A 21,915-nucleotide genomic window follows, 5' to 3' on the forward strand; every position below is an offset into this window, starting at 1 on the left:
CGGCAGAAGGAGAGCGAGAACGAGAGGAAAGCATCAGCAGCTGAAGTCAAATGGCTCACAAACGCCACGAGTACCTATTTATTAGAAGACCTTGGGTATCATAGTCATTATCATTAGCGTTTAGTATAGCCTATGAGAAACATAGTGATACAGTGATACAGCGCTATAGCGAAGGAAGGAGAGGTAGACACTCCGACATCCTGTCTCAACAACCAGCAGTGCGCCTGTCCCAAAGCTCCATGCGTGCGAAGAAGATGAAGAAAAAACATGCAAGTCGTGAGGTCGTAAGAATCCATAAGTTCATCCCAGAGAAGCCGTCCGTAGGGTAGAATTTACAATCGCCATCCGTGAAGCCCTTGATCTCGATTGTCTTCCTCAGCTGCGAGATCCTCCAGCCAGGGGCTCTCCATGACCCTTGATACGTCCCAGCGGGCCGAGTCGTCCATGTCCAGACATCCAGTCACGAGCTCCAGGACATCTTGACCTCCAATTTCTTCCAGCATTTCGCGGTTCCAGTCCCCTGCCAAAATCGCCATGACCACACGAGGCTGGAATGAATTCTGGAATGGTCGAGAACCTACAATCATGCTGTAGACGCATACGCCATAAGCCCAAAGGTCGACAGCAGGAGAGACAATGGCCCGCTCTGCAGGAGCACTGCTGTTCAAGCGTTCTGCAATGCGTAGAATTTCGGGTGCAGCGTATTCTAGGCTGCCACCTGCAAAGGCAGACGTGGACGTGTCGGCCGGGCCGATATGTTTCTGCGGGGGTCGGTCACTGTCGTGGAAGTCTGGGCTTGGGGGACCGGAGAGGCTGTCGGAGGAAAGCCACTCTGCCATGCCAAAGTCGCACACACGGAGCAGACCTGGCTGTCCATCCGGTCCAGGCTCGACGAGGACATTCTCAAGTTTTATGTCGCGGTGCACGACCCGGGCGTCGAGGTGAAGGTATCGCAATGCTGAGGCGAGCTGGTAGGAATAGCTCCTTGCCACGTTGTGTGCGGCGCCTTTGCGGTTCAAGCGGACGAGGTCGAAAAGTGTCCCTCCCACATTGAGGGGTATAAAACAAAAGGTGGCTTCGTCGAGTTTATAAACAGCTTCTAGAGGGAGAATGTTGCGATGATTGAGAAAGCGCCAGAGCTCGACTTCATGCTCGAATTCCGCCTGTGCTTGCTCGTTTTCGGCTTCTGAGATGCCGCCAATACGTCGACGAACGATCTTCACGGCGAGTTTTCGTTGCTCACCGTCACTCAATTGCGTCACTTCTCTGATCGTACTGAAGCCGCCATAACCGATCTGTTTGCCTAGAACATAGTCCTCACCGATAGTTTGGCCCTCCGCATCCGGAGGTATAGGCCCAGTCTCGGCGTCGCCATTGTTCGTCGAACTGCTCATGGAGAAGGCACGGAGATAAGAAGATGCAGCTGACATAGGAGATTTCGTAGAGCCTGAAGTGTCGCGACGGGAGCCGCGGCTTACAAGATCACGCATGCTTTTGTTGCGCACACTACCCGCTCGAGAGAAGAAGTCCTGGGGGGAAGCGCTGGCCTCACCATCTCTCCATCGTTGTGATGCAGTACGCCGGAAGGATTTTGGCTCCTCGTAGGAAAAGGCTTGGTTGGAGAACGGAGTAACGGGTGAGGGTGAGGCTGTGAAGGGAGACTGTAGGTAGTGATCTTCGGAAGGAGGTGAGAAGACAGCCTGTTCGTTGGAAGCCTCTGTAGACTGAGAGGTCAAGGACTGCGTCTGAGGTAGGTTCGTCTGCGATTCTCGTGCCATCTCGTCCACAGTGGCCTGCAACAAAGGAAAGCGCGCTTCGCCTATGCGTGCTTGCTCTCTGGCCGGGCTCTGGGAGTATTTGGCTAAGCGACGACCGGTGGCGGGGTCAAAATGTGACCGTTCGGACTCGCTGTGCGCTCTTGAATCTCGCCTCTCTCTTACAATGGCCTGCATCATTGAGCGCCCTCGATCACGCGAGGGCTTCTCGAGCGGATCTGTGATACTCTGACGGTGTCCCGAATCCAACTTGATCTCCTTGTTGAAGCTGACGGACGGATTACGATTGCGCATATAGCGCTCGATGTAGGAAGATGTGTCGGGGGTGTTTCCTCTCGCTGGAACATGCTCGTTTGCGACGGGAATGTCCACGGGAGGAGTTGCAATCGGGCGGATGGTATCTTCGCTGGCAGCCGACCCTTGAAAGGCCGGCCGCGACTGAGGAGCGGGCGCATTCAGAGGAGACAACATGGCGCCAGACTCAACCTCGGTATTCAAGGTAGGAATATATTCATTGTTCGAGCATGGGCGCAGGCGATCTTGGTGGTGGACATGGCCGTCGGCCTGCGCCATCCCACTGAACAAGTGGCACGCAGTTGTCTCTCTAGGTGTATAGAGGAACGGGTTGGAGGTGACTGAGTGTGCGAAAATGATCTCAACGAGACTGTTTGCCTCAGAAAGACGAGGTGCTATAAGCTCATGAGAAGGAGGTTGGAAGCAGTGGAAGCCGGAAGCCGATTTTCAAAATTCCTTCAATCCCACGTGCGGGCACGAAAGGCAGGTTTGGCTGGCTCGCTGAGTGTGGATGCCACGGAGAGACGGATAATGATCTGCAGATCCGGAGAGCGGCATCAAATGGCAGGCAACGATGATAATTGTTTTTTTTATATTTTGGTTCACGAGGCCAACAGGGATTTTGTGGCAGTGAGGAGGGTGGGTGACAGTTGAGCGAGCAGAACCTCCGAAGACAGAAGGCAGAAGGCCTCTTCACTCTTTCTCTTGGGTGTTCGGAGGCGTCCGGTCAGATTGGTCATGTCTATCTCAGATTGCACATGGCATTCCATTTTGCTGCCACCTCTAAGAGAAAAAAAGTTGACAAAGGAGAGTAGGTCACAGGACTTGGTGAATCTGGCATTGATTATGACGATGAGACCATTACGAAGGATAAACACCAGATATACTCGACGAGATACAGCACGGTACAAGAACGACACCCATTGGTAGCAACAAGGAAGCACTCCGGTTGCTCCTGCATGCTATTGCTGGCGAGGATGACGAGCTGGCTCCCCCACAAAATTGCCTGCACTCGAAACAGACGCCCGGAGTGAACAGCTAACCTAGGGGCACCTGAGGGGGAAAAGGATGATGACGGGCTCTGGTTAAGAATGGCCCGGCGTGGGCCTGCAGGAAGCCAGCAGTGAGCAGTGGCAGCCACCCAGCAGCCCCAGCTCAATCTGCATCCTAATGGCTTTGATTTCCTGCTGGTCCGCCCGCTTGCTGCTCCAATCATGGGCCTTGTCCGCCCCAGACTATTCCCTGTTCGGCCCTTCCAGCCCCAAGTCGCACTGTCCCTGATCTCGATTCAGAGAGAAAGGCACAAGGCACAGGCACGACCCAGTCCTTGAATTTTGAAACATCCGCTCCCCTTCGATTAGGGGGACCACGCTCAATACCCGCCCGTTTTCTTCCCAATCGACCACAATTCTATCCTCCACCACCAACCAACTGCATTTCTTCAATATACTGTCAACTCGTCTGTCGCCGCTGCTCACTTGCGCCTGCGAACACGATCCTCTCGTTGCAGCATACAGTCGATCGCGGCCTTCTCCTATTCTCCTTGCTTGTCCTTCCCGCAGCACGCGTCGCTCTGCAACAATCGAGCTGGCTCGCACCCAACGCCATCAGTCATTACCGCGTCGGTCATCCGTTTTCGCCCTGTGCCTCCGAACCTCGCCTCACTTCCGTATCCATCGGGCTTTTCTTTGCTCTCGTCGCTCCTCAGCCGAACCTCTATGCGCCCCGAATCGAGTCAGAGCCCGTCGAGTTCGTTCGACGAGCACATAACGCGACGTCCATCCTACCCCCGCCCCAATGGTGCGCGCAATGACCACCCTGAAGCCACAGCTTGTGAGAGCTGGTAAGATATCACCACAAAATGGCCGCAGAACTTTTCTGCCAGATTTGCAAAAGAAGACATGTACTCACAACTTGTATCGGTAGATACCCTGGACCTACAAGACCATGATGCCCCCTCGGCGAAAGATCACACCAAACAACCTGCTCATCCTTCACCCTACGGGTATGGCCCTGCCGCGCCGCATCAACAGCAGACATTGCGTCATGCTGAGCAGGAAGCATACCAGCAACAACACACAAGTCCCAGGGCTTCGGAGGACAGAGCCAACGGAGGCTTTCATTCCGACCAACACTTTTACGATGACCTTGACGATGACGGAGACGACGACCATATAAATTCGCAAAATGGTATCAATGGGAACGGATACCATGGGCAGGACCTTGATGATGGTGGAGCGGGCGACTCCCACGACGAGGAGGATATGGATGACGACCTGATGGACAAGATCTCCAGCTCACCCTCAATTGAAGATGGTAAATACTCCCTCCCCGTTTGGCCCGCCCGAGTCGACTCTGTGGACCTTGGAGCTTCCCCGGCTTCACCGACGCCGACTCGAGGCAGCTGTTCTTCGTCTTCTCCGTTTTCTTCTTCCCCGGCCCATTTCCCTTTGCGCCCAACGCAGTTGTTTCACCCGGCCAGTCATCATGGTGAGTACGAACAGGATCAGGATGTCATCAACACCGAACATTATTTCGACGGCTCTCCCGGCCACGACCACTATCAGACTCCACAAGCAAGCCTGCCACTCGCACCGGGATCAAACACGACCATGCATTACTACAATATCCCATTGTCCGAGTCCCAGGAGTTCCGACGATATCTATTGCCGGTGAATGATCCGCTGTTGGATGATACGGTCGAGAGCTACGAAGACGACTTCGTTTACGACGAAACAGACGACGACTGGGAAGACGAAGACTCCTATTTGCCAGATCCTGACTCGAGTTCTGATGATGACACCGAGAATTTTCAATTTTGTTCCAATGGGCGCTTGATTGATTCTGGTTGGGGAGGAGAATGCTTACGAGAGATAGAGGACATTGACTTCGAGTTCGTGTATGCTCTACACACGTTTGTCGCTACCGTCGAGGGTCAAGCCAATGCCACAAAGGGAGATACCATGGTGCTGCTTGACGATAGCAACAGCTACTGGTGGCTAGTCCGAGTCGTCAAAGACGGGAGCATTGGTAAGTCTGACCGAATTCCCTTTTTTTATTCAATCCTTTAACTCTCGCAGGCTACTTGCCCGCTGAACATATAGAGACGCCTACTGAACGACTGGCTCGATTGAACAAGCATAGAAATGTTGATGTATGTGGTCCCGGCTCTGCTTGGGATGCAGCTAACAAAGCGATAGTTGTCTGCTTCTATGCTCGGAGACAACACAGAAAAGTCGAAAAATCCATTAAAGAAAGCCATGCGGCGCAGAAACGCTAAAACGGTGCAATTCTCAGCACCCACATATTATGAACCTTCTGAATACGATTACTCAGACGAGGAAGAGGAAGAGGACGAAGAAGGAGCGCTCGAGGGCGGAGAGAATGGCGACGACACTGATGTCGCCGAAGATCAGCAAGACGTCTCCAGTACCACCACAGAATCACGGAGTAAAGAGGAAGCGGGAGCAGTCAACGGCATTCAGCGTATGACGAGCAACGACAGCTTGAAGAACGAGGTCTCATCCAGTCCCACGAAAATGCAGCAAGTGCAGGATGGATTAGAACAAAATTCGGAAGAGCCGGTGCAACGGTCGAGGAAGGGAGTCGTAAGAAATACAGACTCGTTTTTCCGTGACGACACGGTGGAAACGAAGAAGATCTCATTAACGCCGCGACTTTTGAGGGGCGACTCTGATACAGGCGCATCCGCCGAACCACAAGAAGTCCGCCAACGACCCAGTCTGGAGACGTTCGATAAGATAGTCGGCTCGGACGACAAGTCAAAGGACAAGAAAAAGGAAAAGAAAGGCATGCTCAGCGGTTTGTTTAAACGGAAGAAGGGTGCCACGCCGGAAGAAAACGAAAAGGTTGTGGAGGAGTCTCGACAACCGCCACAATCGAAAGATTCTCTCGAGTCGCTCTCATCTAGACCAGACACCGGACCGGAGCGAAAGCCAAGTAAACTGCAAAAGACGCCTCCACAAGCATTGTCGAAGGCTTCGCCTTCGGATCAGCGGGCTCCCTCTCGAGAAGGTCCGAACGCTCCACAAACGGCGGCACCACCTGCACCTACAGGACCTGCACCGGCGCCACCAACAGTAAGGAAAGTTGAGTCTGATAATGTGCAAGCAGAAGAACTTCAAGAATCAGCGGCTTCGCAGACTCAATCGACCACCCAAGTAAACCGCTTCCCATCACTCACAGAGAAGAGATCGATCTTCTCGCCCATTACGACCGCGCTAAAGTCGAGCTCATCAGCAGGGACAGACGGCGATTCTCCTACGAAACCCATATATTCTAAGAGGGCGAAGGAACGATTTGCGATTGACGACAGTGATTCCGAGGACGAGAAAACCATCAAAGCAGAAGACCAAAACCAGGACCAAAGAGCCGTGTCTCCCATAGTGGAATCGCACGGGGCACCACCTCGATCAGATTCTGGAATGCAAGTCTCACCTATCGAACCATCCGACAAGTTTAATGAATTCCAATACCAAACTCAACAAGCAGGTGCACTCAGAGTGTCGCCTATACCGAACGAGACCAATCCAGCGGCTTCAGAAGGAACCGCTAGTACGTCGAAACCTTCGCCGTCCACTGCCACTCACACGCCGTCAACATCGAGGTCGACCCCGACATGGTCAGATGCATCTTTACGGTCGTACATGGAGAACAGTCAGGACATCAAAGATCTCCTCATAATCGTGCACGACAAATCCAACGTGACGCCTGTGGGACCTGATCACCCGCTTATGCATAACCTCTTTTCAGATGAGCGAAACAGACTCACAGAGATGCAGACACAGCTTGACAATATGTTGATGGGCTGGATATCAAAAAAGAACTCGAGCTTGCTGTCTGCGACGACTTGATATGAGCGAGGTTATGGCGTCGAAATGTTGATCCCTCATGGATCTATATGATCATTTGTATTACTTTCACTTCTTTTAGCATGTCAGCGACGACGCTCGACTTGTACTACTAGGGACGGGTCTTGCTTCTTTCTGTTTGAATTTTCATGACGACAATATACCTAACAATGATGAAGAGCGGATGGAAGATACCTGAGGGAAGTCATGCATATTATATTGTACAGGCCTTCTCTTTGCAAGGCTGATTTGTGGGGTCGGTAAGGGCATGGCTAGGGGGGTATCAAGGATAGTTTGAAGGCTGTCTGTTTGCGATGCCGGAGGAATGGCAAGCCGGCTACTTTCCTCGCCAAAGGTGACAAAATCGATACATTTTGTGCCGTGAACGTTCTGCCAGTCCACTTCTCTGTGGCTGCATCCATTTCTTCACTTTATCAGTCTTTTGCCCCTAACACGACCTGGTGACCCATAAGATCATGCGGCGGACTCTACTTGGCAGCAGACTTCACGGATCATTCAGAAGGATGCCTAGGAAGCCAGCCAAAACCTGTGTCGACCAAGGATGATCGCAGAAGGGCAATAGAAGAATCTCCCTTCTCTTTGATGCTGAGAATCCGGAACGGAAGCATTATTCTTGACAGGGTACTGCGGCACCGCGCATGCTAGGGTACTAGTAATCTTCATGATCGGACGATCGCAGTACTGCTCTACCGGCACGACATGGTTGATCACTCGATGGTTTACCTTGGTGCTTGAATCGGGTTCGTGGCGACAGGATGTCACGCCGTCTGAAATACACCCACGAGCCGGTGTTCGACCGCAAAGTATATAGCTTGAGCGTGAGGAACGGGCACGAACTTGTGACAAGCATATGCTGTCTCCTGATCGCAAAGTCTTCGTCCGCAGAGGCTGATAAAGAATGCAATGATATGATTCAATTCAGGCATTACTTCAACCCCAGACATCGCTTCATGATAACCTCAGGTATCTTAGTCCAATCCAACGCCATGCATAGCTTAAACAAACAAAAAATTGGCAGTCCGAATCATTTTGGCGCCGATGCTGCTCATAGCTAGTCAGGGTCCTGAATCTGGTTCTCTGTCCGGACTGCAATGGAACTCTGACTCATCCAACACCGCAGATAGCGGGGATATCTCCCATGTTGTCCATCCTGAGAATTACAGGGGTGAAGCAGCGGGAAGAAAGCGTGGCCTCCTTGGCGACCCTTTTCTCGATGTGTCTAGACGACAATAACCTGGAACGCACCAAGCGCGCAGACCTGGCTGTTCGTGGTTTTGGCTGGTTGCTTCATTTTCGAATAGGTGATGCTCGCATGAAGGCTTCATTCCAAATTTCGTGCTTGAGTGTGAGATCCGACTACTGTAGAGCCATACCTCGTATGGCTCCGTTCGCTTTGTCGGCTTTTCATCTCGCACGACGTCTGGGCAAAAGGACTGCTAAACGCAGCTTTGCTCTCGTCGCGGACTCGTTTCGGTATCGAGTTCTCGCCAGATGCTTTGCTGCCTCATTCAATCAATGGCTTCTTCACTGACCCGACTAAAGCCACACCAATACAGCTCATGGCGTTGGGATCCGAAGCACGCACAATCGTGGCGAGCGGCAGCATTGGATTCTCAGCATTAACGTGCGAAGCATCTCGAGCAGCCTGTTCGATAGCTTCCATTTCAGCCTTGCACATGGCGTGATCGTATGGACAGACTACTATTGGCTGCCGCAGTACAATATCTTTGGCACCATTCATGGACGCCTGTGGATGGTCAGTAGATTGTTCGGGGAGGCTCAGATCCTTTCATACCTTGATGGTCAGGTAATATTCCACCTTGTATAGACCTGCCGTCGTCGTGAAACCTGTCACTGCGTACGGAGGAAATGCTGCCCTGCCACGCGGCATGATACCATCGGCATCACGAACATCGTGAGACGGAAAGACCAATCCGAGGTTGGTAAAGTAGCCGGCCTCAGGCATTTTGACGCCGACGTTCTCGGTTTTGCGGACCAAATTCTTGGTTTTCCTTTGGGGTTCATCACCTTCATGGTTATAAATGACTTCCTCGTCGATTCCGATTTCGATCTTGCGAATCGTCACTTTTCGTGCTTTGCTCAGCCAGTCCGGATTGGGTGATAACTTGATATAGACGCTGACCGGGTCAAGCGGTCCGTACGACCATCTGGGGAGAGATATGCCCAGCGTGACCAGGTGATCGGATACTCGTTCGGCGGACTCGGGGCGATTGTACATGCCAAATGTTGACAACGTGTCATAGCGACACATGGGGACTGGGAAAGCATATTGTTTGCGATCTCCCGAGCCATATCCCACTGTCACCACCATTTCATAGAATGTCTCAGCCGTCCTTCGCGGTAGTTGTAGGCTTGCAGGTGGTACTCTGCGAGCAGTCTCTTGACCACCCCGACCAAATGGTATGAATATGACAAACGGCAGGTCCATGTACATGATCTCCTCGTATTCTCTGTTGGCCGGACATCGAAACAGCAACATCTCCTTCCCCACCGTCTCCGTCGACTCCTTTCTGGGCGCAGCCAGATGCTTCTTGGCCATCGAGTCAGCATGGGGATGGATGCTCTCTCGTCGTTGGAGAGCGATCGTGATTATCGAGACGTTGACGGGGCTTGATACACCGGCACCGGGACGTAGTTCGACAGTTCCTTCGATGCGTGGCTGGAGGATGTCAGCACAAGTCCGCATGCACACGGTAGAAGACTCACCAAAGTGGCAGAGATGCCCGGATACCCGACCAGGAAATTCGTGTTGGGACGACCAGTCACTCGCACGAATGCGCTCATCTTCTCACACGGGTGAAGACTATACCGAGACCATCAGGCGTGGTTGTATGAATCCTTTGCGGTCGGCCTATGATCGGACTGGGAAATAGCGGGGGCCTTGTTCTGAGCAACAGTGTGTGGCCCATAGAGACGAGCCTGCTGGATTGCTTGGGAACTACATGCAGGAGGATTGTCTGGAAGCGCAGCTTGGTTTCTTGCTCCTTTGTTTTGCTGCGACGAATGCAAGGAAGTGGGCTTGTTGACGTCGCTTTGTTTTGGAGAGGAGGGCGGACAAATGAGCGGACGGTCGGGCTGCGGTCTGTTGGACTGGCCGGAGGTACCTTCGACAGTCGATGATGGTGATATTTGATAGCAATAATGGGATACAAGATAGATTCCAAGTCGAAGGGCTGAGGGTGAGAGCGGCTCGTCTAGATGGGTGCAGGTGCAGGTGCAGGCGCAAGTGAAAGGATGAAAGTCGAGTTGGAAGGGCAAGGACGAAGTAGGACAGGCATGACAGGGCACGTTTGGAGCATAGAATCATTCACTGCAAGCTACGAGCGTCAACTCCAGGAGCCACCTATCGAGCCAGCAGAATCTAGGAAGATTACCGCCAATGACACCTCCGTTTAATGGACTGTCAAGCCCAGCCGTGGCTAATAAGCCCATTCCTCGCTCGTCTTTGGGGACTCCAGCCCTATAAACCTTAGGTAACACCCATGCGCACACGCAGACCAGCGCATGTCAGCGCTCCATGATACCTCCCTTCAACTTTTGTCGATCTGGAATGGACCACTCACGACCGCTACGAGTACAGTAATGGCTGGCGCTAGTCGGAACACCACGCCATCATTACGGAGTATCAACATCTCGATTCCTGAGACTTCAGCCTTATCCTCCCTCGTTCACTACTTGGGGCCGACCTGCTACCAATTCGACATAATAATGGCCACGGCACGGCCCCCAAACGCAGCGAGTCTACGAGTCCCTCCTCCACGACACTGGAGACATTCCGCCAGAATTGCGGACGTCAGTGCCGCTTGGTATGCGACAAATCAAGCTCGACAGCTGCGGGGCCAAGATCTGTGGTGGTGCCTGATTTCAAAAGTCCGCCTGCAGCACTGCGGACATTTTCGTAAGCCCCTTCGGTATGTTGGGCCAGCCACGACCAGCCCAGGCTTGGCCAGCACGTACGCACGAGTCTTCCGAGATATGGTTGACATGGTACTCAGCATCACGCTTGTCGTGCAAGACATTGAATCCCACAGTCCGCATACTGGGCGGCTGTTCGAGTGAAGCTCAACCCACGCTCCGGATTTCGGGAGCCACGAAGTATCGATACGAGATACGTCCTTGATCAATGCTTGCCTCAAGAACGTCTCGAAACCTCCCTGTCAACGGGCGACCGCACATCTGCGCCCACCCATGGTGGCTGGACCTCTGACACCGTCTTCGGTGTCGAGGTGCCAAGCGTAGACTTGTACCACGTAAATCAAGCAGCTGGAGCCCTCACCGTCTTTTCTCAACTTGCCAAAGGATTTGCGTGTATCGTCACTCGTTCCAGCACGATTTTCTCGCTCTTTGGGCGATATTTCTTGTCCACCTCGACACTCTCCATCTTTTCGAGTGTGCCATTCTCCTCTGCGCCATCGATGACTCGTCCGAAAACAGTATTCTTGCCATCTAGATGGGGCGCCTCCTTGAACGTGATGAAGAACTGGCTGCCGTTTGTTTGCGGGCCTTTATTTGCCATTGACACCATTCCACGGCCGCTATGTCTCAGTGCAGGAATTTTGATCTCGTCCTCAAAGTACTCTTCCCATATTGATGTTCCACCTTTGACAATGGGGTTATCTGCGGTGTTTTGAGGCGAGAGTGAAGTGTCGCCTCCCTGGATCATGAAATCAGGTATCAAGCGGTGGAATGGAGTCCCATTGTAGGCTCCAGAGGCGCAAAGGGCTAGGAAATTTTCGGCCGTCTTGGGTACAGACTCGCAGAAGATTTCGATCTTGAGGTCACCATGAGTGGTATGAAGCTAGACGATGTAAGTAGTCTGCGAGAAATATGGTGATAGTATCAGACATACTGTGACTGACATGCTGCGGTAACATATCCATGAATCCACTGGGCTGCGTGTTAAAGTGTCCGATTCTTGCGTCGGTTTCAGGCTCGAAGGACGGCCGATGTTGGAGGCACTTCGTGGACAGTTTGCCTACTATGATAGCTGGAGGCGAATGTGGTTGGATTCAGGAAACCGACTCACAAATCCATGTAGAAAACATGCTTCACGCGGCCGCAGAAAGCAGAAGGAAAGAGTCGAATGAACGATGATCACGTGATGCATATGATAGCAAGGCTGAATATGCAAGGCTGAATATGCAAGGCTGCCGGTGAGGACCAAAACACTTCACTCCACCACCTTCTCGAGGTTTAAATTCCTTCATCCTTTCTTTTCCCTCTCTGATTGCCGAGTTAACATTGTCAAACAATTGCGGCCTTCTAACACAGAAAAGTAACATAATAAACATTTCGCGCCTGAAGACCGCTATCTCCCAAGGTCAAAGGCTTTGGCAAGCCCAAGCTCTACTCTCAACACCTATTTGGACGCAAAAGTCTTCTACGTTGCTGTTCTGTTGCGGACTAGCGATAAACATAACGCGCCACAAATACCTTCGGGTATTAGGACCGGTTCCAGACGTTTGTTACTTCTCTGGCAGTCGGGTAGGGCACCCGCTTGAGAGGCAAGGCAACACGTCTTCCAGTTCGGAGATGGAATACTCTCCCAACTCGCCGTCAGCACCACAAGGCTCAGGTTTGCAAGCCGCAAGAAAAGCCCAAGTCCAACAACAGCCTTCAGCAATGGACGTGAACACAGGTCCAGATCCGAGGAGGGAGATGCAGGAGGTTGTGAAAATACTCAACAAGATCAGACGAAACCTGATGAATGTGAAGCGGACGTGGGGAATGGAAAGTCAGCAGTACAGAGATGCCCTGGAAGTCATGCAAGATTTTCTGCGCGAGAAGGACGGCGTTTATGAGCGGATGGACCGGATGCTCGAAGACAAGAGGAGGATGAGACAGGACGGTTTTGGCAATTCGGGAATGGAGGTCGACTCTGGAAGGACTACGACTGAAAGGACAATTGAACAGTTCCTAGCGGACTTGCAGATCAGGTGATTACCGCCTAGATTGGCCCCAGACGGTCGCTGATTCAATCAAAATGCTGTGCCACTTTGACCCTTTACCTTACGGTATCAGTGCAGGTTTCTTGACGATCGCCTCCGGAGATGACGCTGCAGCTGCAATGCTGTACAAAGATGAGGTTAATGCTGTTTGAGTTCACTCTGTCTCATCTCCACGGCGACGAGCATAGGTACAGCATACGAGCACGAGTTCCAACTTCGACATGATGTTGGGGAGGACGCACGGCGGCGGGTACAGAAGTAGCTTTTTTGGGTCATAGCATGATTCAAGATCTAGAGTAATGCTAGCTCTCGGTTATGGGACCTCTCCCGACGTTTGAGTCGCCCAGCGAAGTCTAAGCGAGAATGAGGCAGGCACGTGGAAGTGACATACTTCACGAGCCATGGGTGAGAGGTATCTCCTTCTCGGATATGGTTGCATGGTGCCCCGTTGTAACCCCTGGAATACCTCAGCCTCGTCACGCATGATCTTAGGTGTGTTTCAGGCTTCAAAGCTCGACTACACGCCAATTATATCAAGATAGTAGGTGACAACAGCTCGGTGCGAAGCGTGCAAAGAAATATGCAATTGGCCAAGAGCTCTGAGTCACATCCTAGACACTCTATCAGCTACAAATTTCTTAGTATTCTGCGCGGATATAACGTACCACTAGCAGTGCGTCAGGTCAGGTCTGACGTCCTGTGAACTGTCTTCTCTCTCTGACCTACTATGCCCCAACCGCAAGATCTATCCCACTTCTGCCTCCGGCCCGCCACTCCGACCGATCTCCCAGCCCTCAACGCCCTGATATCCTCATCGACGGCCCACTTTTGCAGCACAGCTTACACACCCTCCCAGATCCAGGCCATGATCGCTCAGGCCACTGCCAACCGCTACGATAGTCTGATATGTAATTCGACATACTTCGTCGCGTGCCCTGCCGATAACCCAGCGCTCATAATCGCATCTGGGGGCTGGTCACCACGCCGCACAGTGTATTACGAGTGGGGCTCCACGACGGCGCAGTACGAATGGTTCAACCCCGAAGAGGACCCAGCCTGGATCAGGGGTGTGTATGTCCACCCGGCATATGCGCGTCGGGGTCTGGCGAGGAGAGTGGTTCGCGAATGTGAGGCCGCAGCGAGTAGGGCTATGCCATTCACGAGGTATACGCTGAGCAGCACGATTAACGCGGTTCCTTTTTATGAAGCGTGTGGGTACATGGTCGTAGAGGAGCATGAGGTTGGTGTGCAGGGCGGGGAGACTATGAAGGTGAATACGATGGAGAAGGAAGGAGCTACGACGGTGGACATGGATGAGTTCAATCGTGATGTGGTGCTGTCTAGGATTCATATTAGGTGAAGACAACTCAAGGGCACAGCGTTAAGGACCAACGAAAGCGATCAGATTGCGTGCTATCAACATGTTGGCCGCGAACTTGCCGAGAAGACTTCAGTGCTTCACAAAATGGAGCGGGTGGCTCGAAGGTTTCTTGGGATTTCCGGTCAGGGCATATTCGATTGAGACTGTAGGTGGGTTGCAAAACGGGAGCCAGCTTCATTGATCATATTCTACGTAAAGGTATGAGGTCCGTGTTGAGGTGCAATCAAAGCTTCAAAAGAATTCTTGTCACTTGGTCGAGAGTGCGATTTATCTTGGAACTGAAACCATTTTGGGTCTGTCTGAATGGTTGAACCGAGCCGAGAGAACACCGTCCCGAAAGAGACATTCGAACGGCATAACAGGCGATCTACCACCAGTGGTCGAGCTTCCGTTGTCAAAGCCACGGTTCTTATTCTGGAGAAGCTCCTGGGGTGTGTGCTGCTTTTCGTCTTCCGAGCGAATGTCAGTCCCTTCCCATTGCGCAGCCGTGTGAGCAGGATGTCACCACAAGTGTCCATCAGTCGGCCCCTTCAGTGAACTCGTCAGGGAAGGATGCGTTTCTTAAGGGACTCGGTGTTGTTGGCGAAGCCTGTGCTGATTTACTTGACACTGATAGGCGCCTGATCGCTTGAATATTGAGTTTAGGTTTGGATGCTGAAGGAATAACCTGTGGCACTGCCTCTCTGACTGATGCCACCAAGTTTGTCATACTAGGCGTATCAGACAGCAGAGTCTCCTCATGCAATGAGGCATTTGAGGGCGCTGGCTTCGCTTCCAACCACCCACGCAATTGTTCATTTCTCTCTTTGAATTCCTTGGCTGCTTGATCCTTCTCTTTCTCAAGCCCGAGGCGCATTGACTCTGGCGGTGGGTGTACTGGAGTCGGAGTCTGATGCCTGTCTGCCAGTGGGCGTCTTCTTGGAGGTGCGTCCATCAGTTTTTCGATAGTTTTCGTGACGTTGTCCTTGGAAAAGCTGCGGCTCTGAACGGCGACTAGTGGTGATGACGGACTGGGAACGTCTCCGGTTGTGGAGTCGTCGACTTCTGGAGCTTCCTCTACCCCTGCTGGCTCCTTAACTCTTCCATAAAGGAAAGTAAAGAGTACGCTGTCCGGTCGGACCTGATTTGCGTCGACTGAAGGCGAAGGGGCCGACTGAATGGGTTTACCTGCCAGTTCGCGTGGAACTGCGCCCAAACTGTCCAAACTCCCCCGGTCTGAGTCCACTTGGTCCCACATGTCGGCCATTTCGTCATCGTCTCCCCGGTGGTGCAAAAGCTTCCTAGCGCCCTCAAAAGCCTCATAACTCCCGTTGATTTCTTTGGCTTTGAGATAGTATTCCGTAGCATTCCTGTCATCCCCACCAGACTGCGCCAAAAAGCCTCTCACAAACCAGTATTTCGCTCTTAAATCACTGCTGACAGAATATCTGCCAGACATGCAAAGCGTCTCGGCTTCTTCAAGAGCAGTTACTCCATCTTGGAAGAGTACGTCTCTTTTCAGCGGCGGAGTGTCTGTAAGGGCGGCGAGAAAGAAAAGGAAATGAGCTCGGCTCAAGAGCGTCTCAGCGTAGAGCTCGATCACGAGGAGTTCGCAGGCGGAGACGGGTACTTCTGCATGCTCGGTGGTTTCAAATGTAGAGCCCGTGAGGCTTTGTTCTTCTGTGGGGAGCGCAGACATCGTGTTGTCGTACCAATCTTCGGGTAGTATGGCGCTGAAATCCAAATTTGCTGCACCCTCTCAAGCTTCTTTCTTCCGGTAGGAGATGATATGTGACCTCCCGATCTTCTGGAGTCTTCGCGTGCTTTTACATTGGGAAGCAGGTATTAGGCAGCCAAGATCTTCAACTCGCGCGAACTAATTTGCTGGCTTGGAAGCCGGAAGCAGCTACGGGGACAAAGAAGACAAAGAACATATCATTGCCCATGACATATTGACCTACCTTGATTTTGTGTTATGATGCAGGATGGTGAGGTAGACAAGCGATCATGAAGCTTTGCAAGTCAACGAATGGAAGGATTAAATGAACACCAGATACCTTCTTTGATTGCTCGGAGAGCAAAGAGAGAGAGAGGTCGGAAGATTCCTCGCAGGCTTTAGCTGTTCGGTTCAGCACGTGACCGTGGAGATTGGGGACTAACCGTTTCAAGCCGCCTTATCACGTGCATCACGTTGTCACGTGCCTGTCACTTTCGAGGGCTGAGGCTTCAGAATTCTCTCCATCGCTTTATATGACACAAAGGAAGACAGGGACCCGTGTTGCAGGAAGATCAGTTTACTTGTTAATACGTCTTCCCAAATCGAATCTGTCTCATCTGTAAGAAGCTAGCCTGGAGAGAGGGCTGAGAGGTGCTCCTCTGCGCGAGCTGAAGCACATACTTGATATGGCTGGCTGGTTTTTTCAGCTACTAAGTCTACCCCTCTTCTTTCTCTATCTTGTTCTTTTCTAAATGTCTAATATGATACATAAACCCTCAATCCTGCGGACTGATGTTGTGGAAGCATCTCTGAGCGTCGGTAAGCTATAACCACTCAATCGAGGACGATGCTGCCGATTGGGAGGGGCTTGTAGTCTTCTTCCCCGGACCATTGCGCTTCATACAAACTTTCGTCCATTTGTGACGCATCCATACCTATGTTGACGTCCCTACAGAGTGTTAGTGAAGTCGGAGACCGATGAGGAGGAATCAACATACTTATCCTCTGCCAAAAATTCGAGCCCTGGGACGCAGTCGAGCAGGACGATGATCGCGAGCGAGCCGAAGAATGACCATGTGAAGCCAATCAATGCCTCAACGATCTGAATCCCCAATTGCCGGACATTGCCATCGAAAAAGACACCACCATCAACTTCTGCACCACCGTACGCCGCCACCGTTTTCTGTGCGAAAAGACCTGTGCAGATAGTCCCGAGAAACCCTCCGACGCAGTGTGTTGCAAATGTATCCCCGTTGTCGACCCACCTCCATCTTCTGGCAAAGTCTGTGAACTTGATCCGGAGAGCCTGGCGGCAGACGACCGCTCCAAGGATGCCGAAGCACAACGCAGTGGGAAGGTCAATAAAGCCCGCCGCTGGGGTGATCATGACAAGTCCTGCAATAGCTCCCATGAAGGTGCTATCCAACGACCATTTACCAGTCTCAATATATGTGATAGTGGCCCAAGTCAAAGCACCAGCTGATGCGCACAGATTGGTCACACAAAGCGCCATAACGGACTGGAAGTTCAAGCTCAGCGTAGTGCCAGCATCGAAAGCCAGCCATGAACCCCAGATGATGATCATTGCCAGTAACTGACACATGGAATTGTGCGGTCGATGCAGTCTCAGATGAGATGGCGTGCGGACTTCCGATTTCCTAGACCTGGCGATCGGATATGACAAGTACAGGCTGAGCGCTGAAGCAGTCGCGCCGCTGCAGATGTGTACAGGTGTGCCACCAGCGAAGTCAAGGACTCCCAATTCGGCAAGGAAACCACCACCCCATACCATATGGGCCAGAGGGCAATAGATGAAAGTCGCCCAGAGCTGCAGAAGAATTGTTAGCGCTCTCATCGTCGAGTTGACTCTTAGGTGAACATACAAAGATGAAAGGAACTAACGGCAAGATCCTCCCACGTTCACAGCTTCCTCCCACACTGATGGCGCAGACCGTGGCCAAAAATACGAGCTGAAACTCGCTGAACAGTATTGCTGGAATTGTACCAACAGGTTCTGACAGTACGTCTCGGTGAAACGCGTGAGCAAGATTTCCGAACACTCCGCCAGGTCCATCTCCATATGCAAGGGTATATCCGATGATGAACCACTGGATCGAACAGACGGCTACTGCATAGACTGCAGGCATAACAGACGCAAGTCCGCTCCGTCTCGTCGAATATCCAGAGTAGCCGAGTCCTACGGCAGGGACAATAGTCCAGCAAAAAACGGTACAAACGAGGATGAAGACGGTGTCGATTTTGTCGCAGGCCTCCCAGGCCAACTGCACTTCAGAGACCGACACCATGGTGCAAAGTTGGCTCACGTGAGACCGTGAAGGCTGAAGACGTTTAAGCTAACTTGCAGAAACCAGCGCGTTATATGAACTACGATACAAGGCCCCCGGGACGTTTATCTACCTTATCGCTCACAAGCAATCTGCGACATTAAGGCTCACAGCTCGGAAACTGGCCTATCTTCTTACTACAATTGGCCAATGGAGCTCCGGAAGTTGTCAATCGCATGGCGGATCTGATCCACAACGGCTGCTGGACCACGCACGACCACACCTGACCACACCATGCCTATTTTGGTATGTAGATAGGCCTCGCACGGCCTCGAAAACGAATCCTGTCGTTTCTCGGTACCTGCGTCACTCCGCGTGTGCTTACACACGGGTATTGGTCATCCCCAAGACCCATAAAGCCAATCAAGCAACCAGAGTCGACTTGGCTCTGACCCTCCCCCGGAATCAGTCGATGATACGACCCACAGCCTCGGCTTTGGAGGAGGCCATGCGTCCCACCAACCGTATCTACGCCTAGCGTTGCGCCTTTGCAAAAGATAGGCCGCGGCAACTGGTTGGCTATAACTCCCCCAAGTCGACAGATAGCACTAACGCATTTATAGCTTGGTGCTCGGCTGATAAACAATTCAGCTAGTCTACAATAGGGAAAAATATCGCCCTGTTCGATATTTACCCATCCTGTCAGCTGTTGTGCAATTGGGGGAGGCCATGGCCGTCTCTACGATAAAAGGGCTCTCCGCCATGCTCACCTTCAACCTTCATCTTCTTGACGCAGCCACCTTTTGCGTGAACGGCTGCAGCAAGATTGCCAAGCTTCGTCAAGGAACGCGAGGGACCAAGTCGCAGGCCTCTTTAAAAGGGTTAGGATCCTTGCAAACGCTAGAGCTACTTCATCTCCCGTCCTCTCCTCTCCTCTTTGGCCCCCGACTCCGCACTTTCTCTACAATCTTTCATCTCTCGCAGATATACAGCAGTCATGGCCGTCGACGCAGAAAAGACCATCTCCAACGAGGTGCCAGTGGAGACTGGACGACGAGTCTCACACGGAGCCGGCACAGCAGAGGACATCCAAATAATCACAGAGCTAGGCTACAAGCCAGAATTGGTTCGCAACCGATCTATGTTGACACTCTTGTTTCAATCACTTGCAATCGCCGCCATTCCCTACGGCGAGGGTGCTCCATTGAGTAGTGCAATATACGGCGGGGGCCCTCTGTCAATCTTCGTGGGCTGGATTATAGTGTTGATCCTTGACGAATGTATTGCGCTCTCCCTAGGTGAATTGGCTTCAAAATATCCCACATCAGCGGGGCCCTATTACTGGTCGTACCAGGTCGCGACCAAAGGGAAGACTGCGCTCTCCTTCCTTACCGGATGGACATGGCTCATTGGCAATTGTAAGTTGTATTCCTCCTTCAAATATTCCTAGAGCTCGACCAGAATCGGCCCAAGTCTGCACAATACCAGATTCAGAGGCTATCGCTGCATCTTCCTGCTCATTCGCGGATTGGAAGTTCCATGTTCTGACTGTGCAATTGCAGGGACTATCTCACTGTCCGTCAATTTCGGCTTCGCATCACTCATTGCTGGAACTGTCGCAATGTATCACCCAGACTGGGTGGCTAAAGATTGGCAATTGCTCCTAATTTTCTACGCTATCTGCCTCTCGACCCTGGTCATCTGTGCGACGATGAACCGAATCCTGCCCATGGTCGACATATTCTGCGCGGCTTGGACTGCGCTTAGCATTGTCGTCATCCTCATTGCGCTATCTGTGAAGGCAGATGTCGGAAGGCACAGCGCTGCATACGCTCTCGGCCACTACGACAAATCATTTTCCGGATGGGGAGGCTTCACATTCTTTATCGGCCTTCTGCCAGCAGCCTACACCTTCTCAGCGATTGGGATGATCTCTGCGATGGCCGAGGAATGCTCGAACCCCGCGATTAAGGTCCCCAAGGCTATCAGTCTTTGCGTGCCTGTGGGTGGATTCGCCGGCCTCTTCTTCATCCTGCCGATATGCTTCACGCTCCCACCATTGGAAGACATCATCGCTGCACCCTACGGACAGGCGTTACCATACATCTTCTACCGAGTCATGGGCACTCCTGGAGGTGGGCTCGGCCTTATCTTCCTGGTCCTGGTCATCACGCTCTTCTGCAGTATCAGTATCACGGTCGCTGCGTCGCGCTGCACTTGGGCGTTTGCTAGAGACGACGCCATTCCTATGGCTCGCACATGGGCAAAAGTCAACGACAGCCTGGGAGTTCCTCTCAACGCGCTCATTCTCACCACGATTGTGCAAATGTTGCTGGGTTTGATTTACTTGGGCTCATCCTCGGCTTTCACGGCCTTCGTGTCCGTGGGAGTGATTGCTTTGGCCCTGTCATATGCAATCCCGATCGCAATCAGTGTGGCGCACCGTCGACGTGAGGTATCGACTGCACGTTGGAATTGTGGCCCTGTTATCGGACCGATTGTCAACATTGTTGCCCTGTGCTGGATCACATTCGAGTTGGTTTTGTTCAGCATGCCAACAGCGTTGCCTGTGACGGAAGTGACGATGAACTACGCCAGTGTGGTATTGGTTGGATTTTTGGCGATTGCAGCCATCTGGTATGCCGTGCATGCTCGGAAGGTATACACAGGGCCTCCAGAATCAGACGGGATTGCTGCATGAGTATGCTTTCGCAGAATCGTGCGGGTTTCGCCACTTGGCTCTACAGGGTCTCTGATTCGATCTTGGTATATGAACAGTTTTCGGTCAGAGGTCAATCTTGACACATTGTGTGCGACTTCCGTTGGTCTAGCGCCGGATGTTTGCCTGTGCCACGGTCAGCTTTGGAGGACTACATAGACCATGGTTAGTCACACCAATACATTCGTCGAGCAAATACAGATGCAGTGCTTGTACCGGAAGCTTTGTTGGGGTCATGTTACTATCATTCTCGTTCATTCACTGGTCGTCCTCCCTACCCTACGGATGGTGACCTCGGGGTAGCCTGACCCTTTCGCATGAACCGGGAAGATTATGCTGTATCCAGCTTAGTCAGGGATCATCGATTGAAGATGCCGGAAAGGCTATTGTGGTGGCTCGTGCTCCCAACCCCACGGGGGTTTTCTTGTGTGCGGGCAGGATGAGCATTCCCACCTGCATGTCTCCAGGAAGGAGATCATGAAGTAATGTCAGAAGAGGGCGTGGCCCAAATTGAGCCTCGAATGTCTTGCAGATGGGATTTAGGATGCCAGGTTTGTCGATGCTCTGCGAATGTAAGTCCGGTACTCCGTATTCTGAATGTCGGTGAAATGGCGGCCTAAACCGGCTCCGGCGACCCGCCCCCGCTTGGGTAGTGCAGCCGCGACAGATCCCTCGCCGCTTTCACGGCGCCTATCCGTATATCTGTCGCGCAGCTACCCGCATTGTCTCTGCTTGTCTTTACTTACCTGTTTCTTCCTGTTACACGTCCCGTCTGACTCTGGTCCCCTTCTGCCCCGCCCGTTTCCCCTACCGCGTTGTCCAATAGCAAAAATCTCGGAGATAGGTTCAGTCGATCAATCTCCGTTTTCCCGAGCTCGTTGCAGCCCTCGATGACTTGCCTCGC

General features: G+C 52.3%; 8 protein-coding genes across 10 annotated transcripts; 3 read left to right on the forward strand and 5 right to left on the reverse strand.

Annotated features, from left to right (window-relative positions):
- Window positions 1-92: 92 nt before the first annotated feature.
- PV05_00611 (uncharacterized protein) lies at window positions 93-2,719 on the reverse strand. Its single transcript, XM_013465524.1, has one exon. The coding sequence runs from the start codon at window positions 2,346-2,348 to the stop codon at window positions 333-335; it is 2,016 nt and encodes a 671-aa protein (XP_013320978.1). The 5' UTR covers window positions 2,349-2,719; the 3' UTR covers window positions 93-332.
- Window positions 2,720-3,428: 709 nt separating this feature from the next.
- PV05_00612 lies at window positions 3,429-7,326 on the forward strand. Of its 2 annotated transcripts, XM_013465525.1 has the most exons (5): window positions 3,429-3,912; window positions 3,996-4,385; window positions 4,947-5,099; window positions 5,150-5,223; window positions 5,270-7,326. In XM_013465525.1, exons 1-5 carry the CDS (start codon window positions 3,867-3,869, stop codon window positions 6,941-6,943), a joined length of 2,337 nt encoding a protein of 778 aa, XP_013320979.1. In that variant the 5' UTR covers window positions 3,429-3,866; the 3' UTR covers window positions 6,944-7,326. The 2 variants fall into 2 exon arrangements, with proteins under 2 accessions (XP_013320979.1, XP_013320980.1); XM_013465526.1 differs by having other exon boundaries at window positions 3,996-5,099.
- Window positions 7,327-7,846: 520 nt separating this feature from the next.
- Window positions 7,847-10,237, reverse strand: PV05_00613 (uncharacterized protein). Its single transcript, XM_013465527.1, has 3 exons — window positions 9,689-10,237; window positions 8,757-9,641; window positions 7,847-8,708 (listed from the first exon to the last, which is right to left on the reverse strand). The coding sequence occupies exons 1-3, from the start codon at window positions 9,764-9,766 to the stop codon at window positions 8,466-8,468; spliced, it is 1,206 nt and encodes a 401-aa protein (XP_013320981.1). The 5' UTR covers window positions 9,767-10,237; the 3' UTR covers window positions 7,847-8,465.
- Window positions 10,238-10,355: 118 nt separating this feature from the next.
- PV05_00614 (uncharacterized protein) lies at window positions 10,356-12,007 on the reverse strand. Its single transcript, XM_013465528.1, has 2 exons — window positions 11,832-12,007; window positions 10,356-11,780 (listed from the first exon to the last, which is right to left on the reverse strand). Exons 1-2 carry the CDS (start codon window positions 11,841-11,843, stop codon window positions 11,268-11,270), a joined length of 525 nt encoding a protein of 174 aa, XP_013320982.1. The 5' UTR covers window positions 11,844-12,007; the 3' UTR covers window positions 10,356-11,267.
- Window positions 12,008-12,196: 189 nt separating this feature from the next.
- PV05_00615 (uncharacterized protein) lies at window positions 12,197-13,216 on the forward strand. Its single transcript, XM_013465529.1, has one exon. It carries the CDS (start codon window positions 12,515-12,517, stop codon window positions 12,920-12,922), a length of 408 nt encoding a protein of 135 aa, XP_013320983.1. The 5' UTR covers window positions 12,197-12,514; the 3' UTR covers window positions 12,923-13,216.
- Window positions 13,217-14,689: 1,473 nt separating this feature from the next.
- On the reverse strand, window positions 14,690-15,989 carry PV05_00616 (uncharacterized protein; the record flags this gene model as incomplete). The annotated part of the gene is made up of 1 exon (XM_013465530.1): window positions 14,690-15,989. The coding sequence occupies one exon, from the start codon at window positions 15,987-15,989 to the stop codon at window positions 14,829-14,831; it is 1,161 nt and encodes a 386-aa protein (XP_013320984.1). The 3' UTR covers window positions 14,690-14,828.
- Window positions 15,990-16,550: 561 nt separating this feature from the next.
- On the forward strand, window positions 16,551-21,212 carry PV05_00617. 2 transcript variants are annotated; one of them, XM_013465531.1, is made up of 4 exons: window positions 16,551-16,826; window positions 16,963-18,866; window positions 18,916-19,710; window positions 19,855-21,212. In XM_013465531.1, exons 3-4 carry the CDS (start codon window positions 19,290-19,292, stop codon window positions 20,991-20,993), a joined length of 1,560 nt encoding a protein of 519 aa, XP_013320985.1. In that variant the 5' UTR covers window positions 16,551-16,826; window positions 16,963-18,866; window positions 18,916-19,289; the 3' UTR covers window positions 20,994-21,212. The 2 variants fall into 2 exon arrangements, with proteins under 2 accessions (XP_013320985.1, XP_013320986.1); XM_013465532.1 differs by having other exon boundaries at window positions 16,963-19,710.
- Window positions 16,842-18,313, reverse strand: PV05_00618 (uncharacterized protein; the record flags this gene model as incomplete). The annotated part of the gene is made up of 3 exons (XM_013465533.1): window positions 16,842-16,956; window positions 17,006-17,835; window positions 17,891-18,313. 3 exons carry the CDS (start codon window positions 18,311-18,313, stop codon window positions 16,842-16,844), a joined length of 1,368 nt encoding a protein of 455 aa, XP_013320987.1.
- Window positions 21,213-21,915: the final 703 nt, after the last annotated feature.

Source organism: Exophiala xenobiotica, assembly GCF_000835505.1.
Source record: "Exophiala xenobiotica strain CBS 118157 unplaced genomic scaffold supercont1.1, whole genome shotgun sequence".
NCBI lineage: Eukaryota > Fungi > Ascomycota > Eurotiomycetes > Chaetothyriales > Herpotrichiellaceae > Exophiala > Exophiala xenobiotica.

Bases quoted from the DNA above. Each gene is read 5' to 3' on its own strand.
- PV05_00612 (XM_013465526.1), top strand. From the start codon at position 3,867: ATGGTGCGCGCAATGACCACCCTGAAGCCACAGCTTGTGAGAGCTG. The intron at 3,913-3,995 runs GTAAGATATCAC...TTGTATCGGTAG, and splicing joins GCCACAGCTTGTGAGAGCTG to ATACCCTGGACCTACAAGAC. The intron at 5,100-5,149 runs GTAAGTCTGACC...TAACTCTCGCAG, and splicing joins CGTCAAAGACGGGAGCATTG to GCTACTTGCCCGCTGAACAT.
- PV05_00613 (XM_013465527.1), bottom strand. From the start codon at position 9,766: ATGAGCGCATTCGTGCGAGTGACTGGTCGTCCCAACACGAATTTCCTG. The intron at 9,642-9,688 runs GTGAGTCTTCTA...GACATCCTCCAG, and splicing joins CGGGCATCTCTGCCACTTTG to CCACGCATCGAAGGAACTGT. The intron at 8,709-8,756 runs GTATGAAAGGAT...GACCATCCACAG, and splicing joins AATATTACCTGACCATCAAG to GCGTCCATGAATGGTGCCAA.
- PV05_00611 (XM_013465524.1), bottom strand. From the start codon at position 2,348: ATGGCGCAGGCCGACGGCCATGTCCACCACCAAGATCGCCTGCGCCCA.
- PV05_00615 (XM_013465529.1), top strand. From the start codon at position 12,515: ATGGAATACTCTCCCAACTCGCCGTCAGCACCACAAGGCTCAGGTTTG.
- PV05_00617 (XM_013465532.1), top strand. From the start codon at position 19,290: ATGGCCGTCGACGCAGAAAAGACCATCTCCAACGAGGTGCCAGTGGAG. The intron at 19,711-19,854 runs GTAAGTTGTATT...GTGCAATTGCAG, and splicing joins GACATGGCTCATTGGCAATT to GGACTATCTCACTGTCCGTC.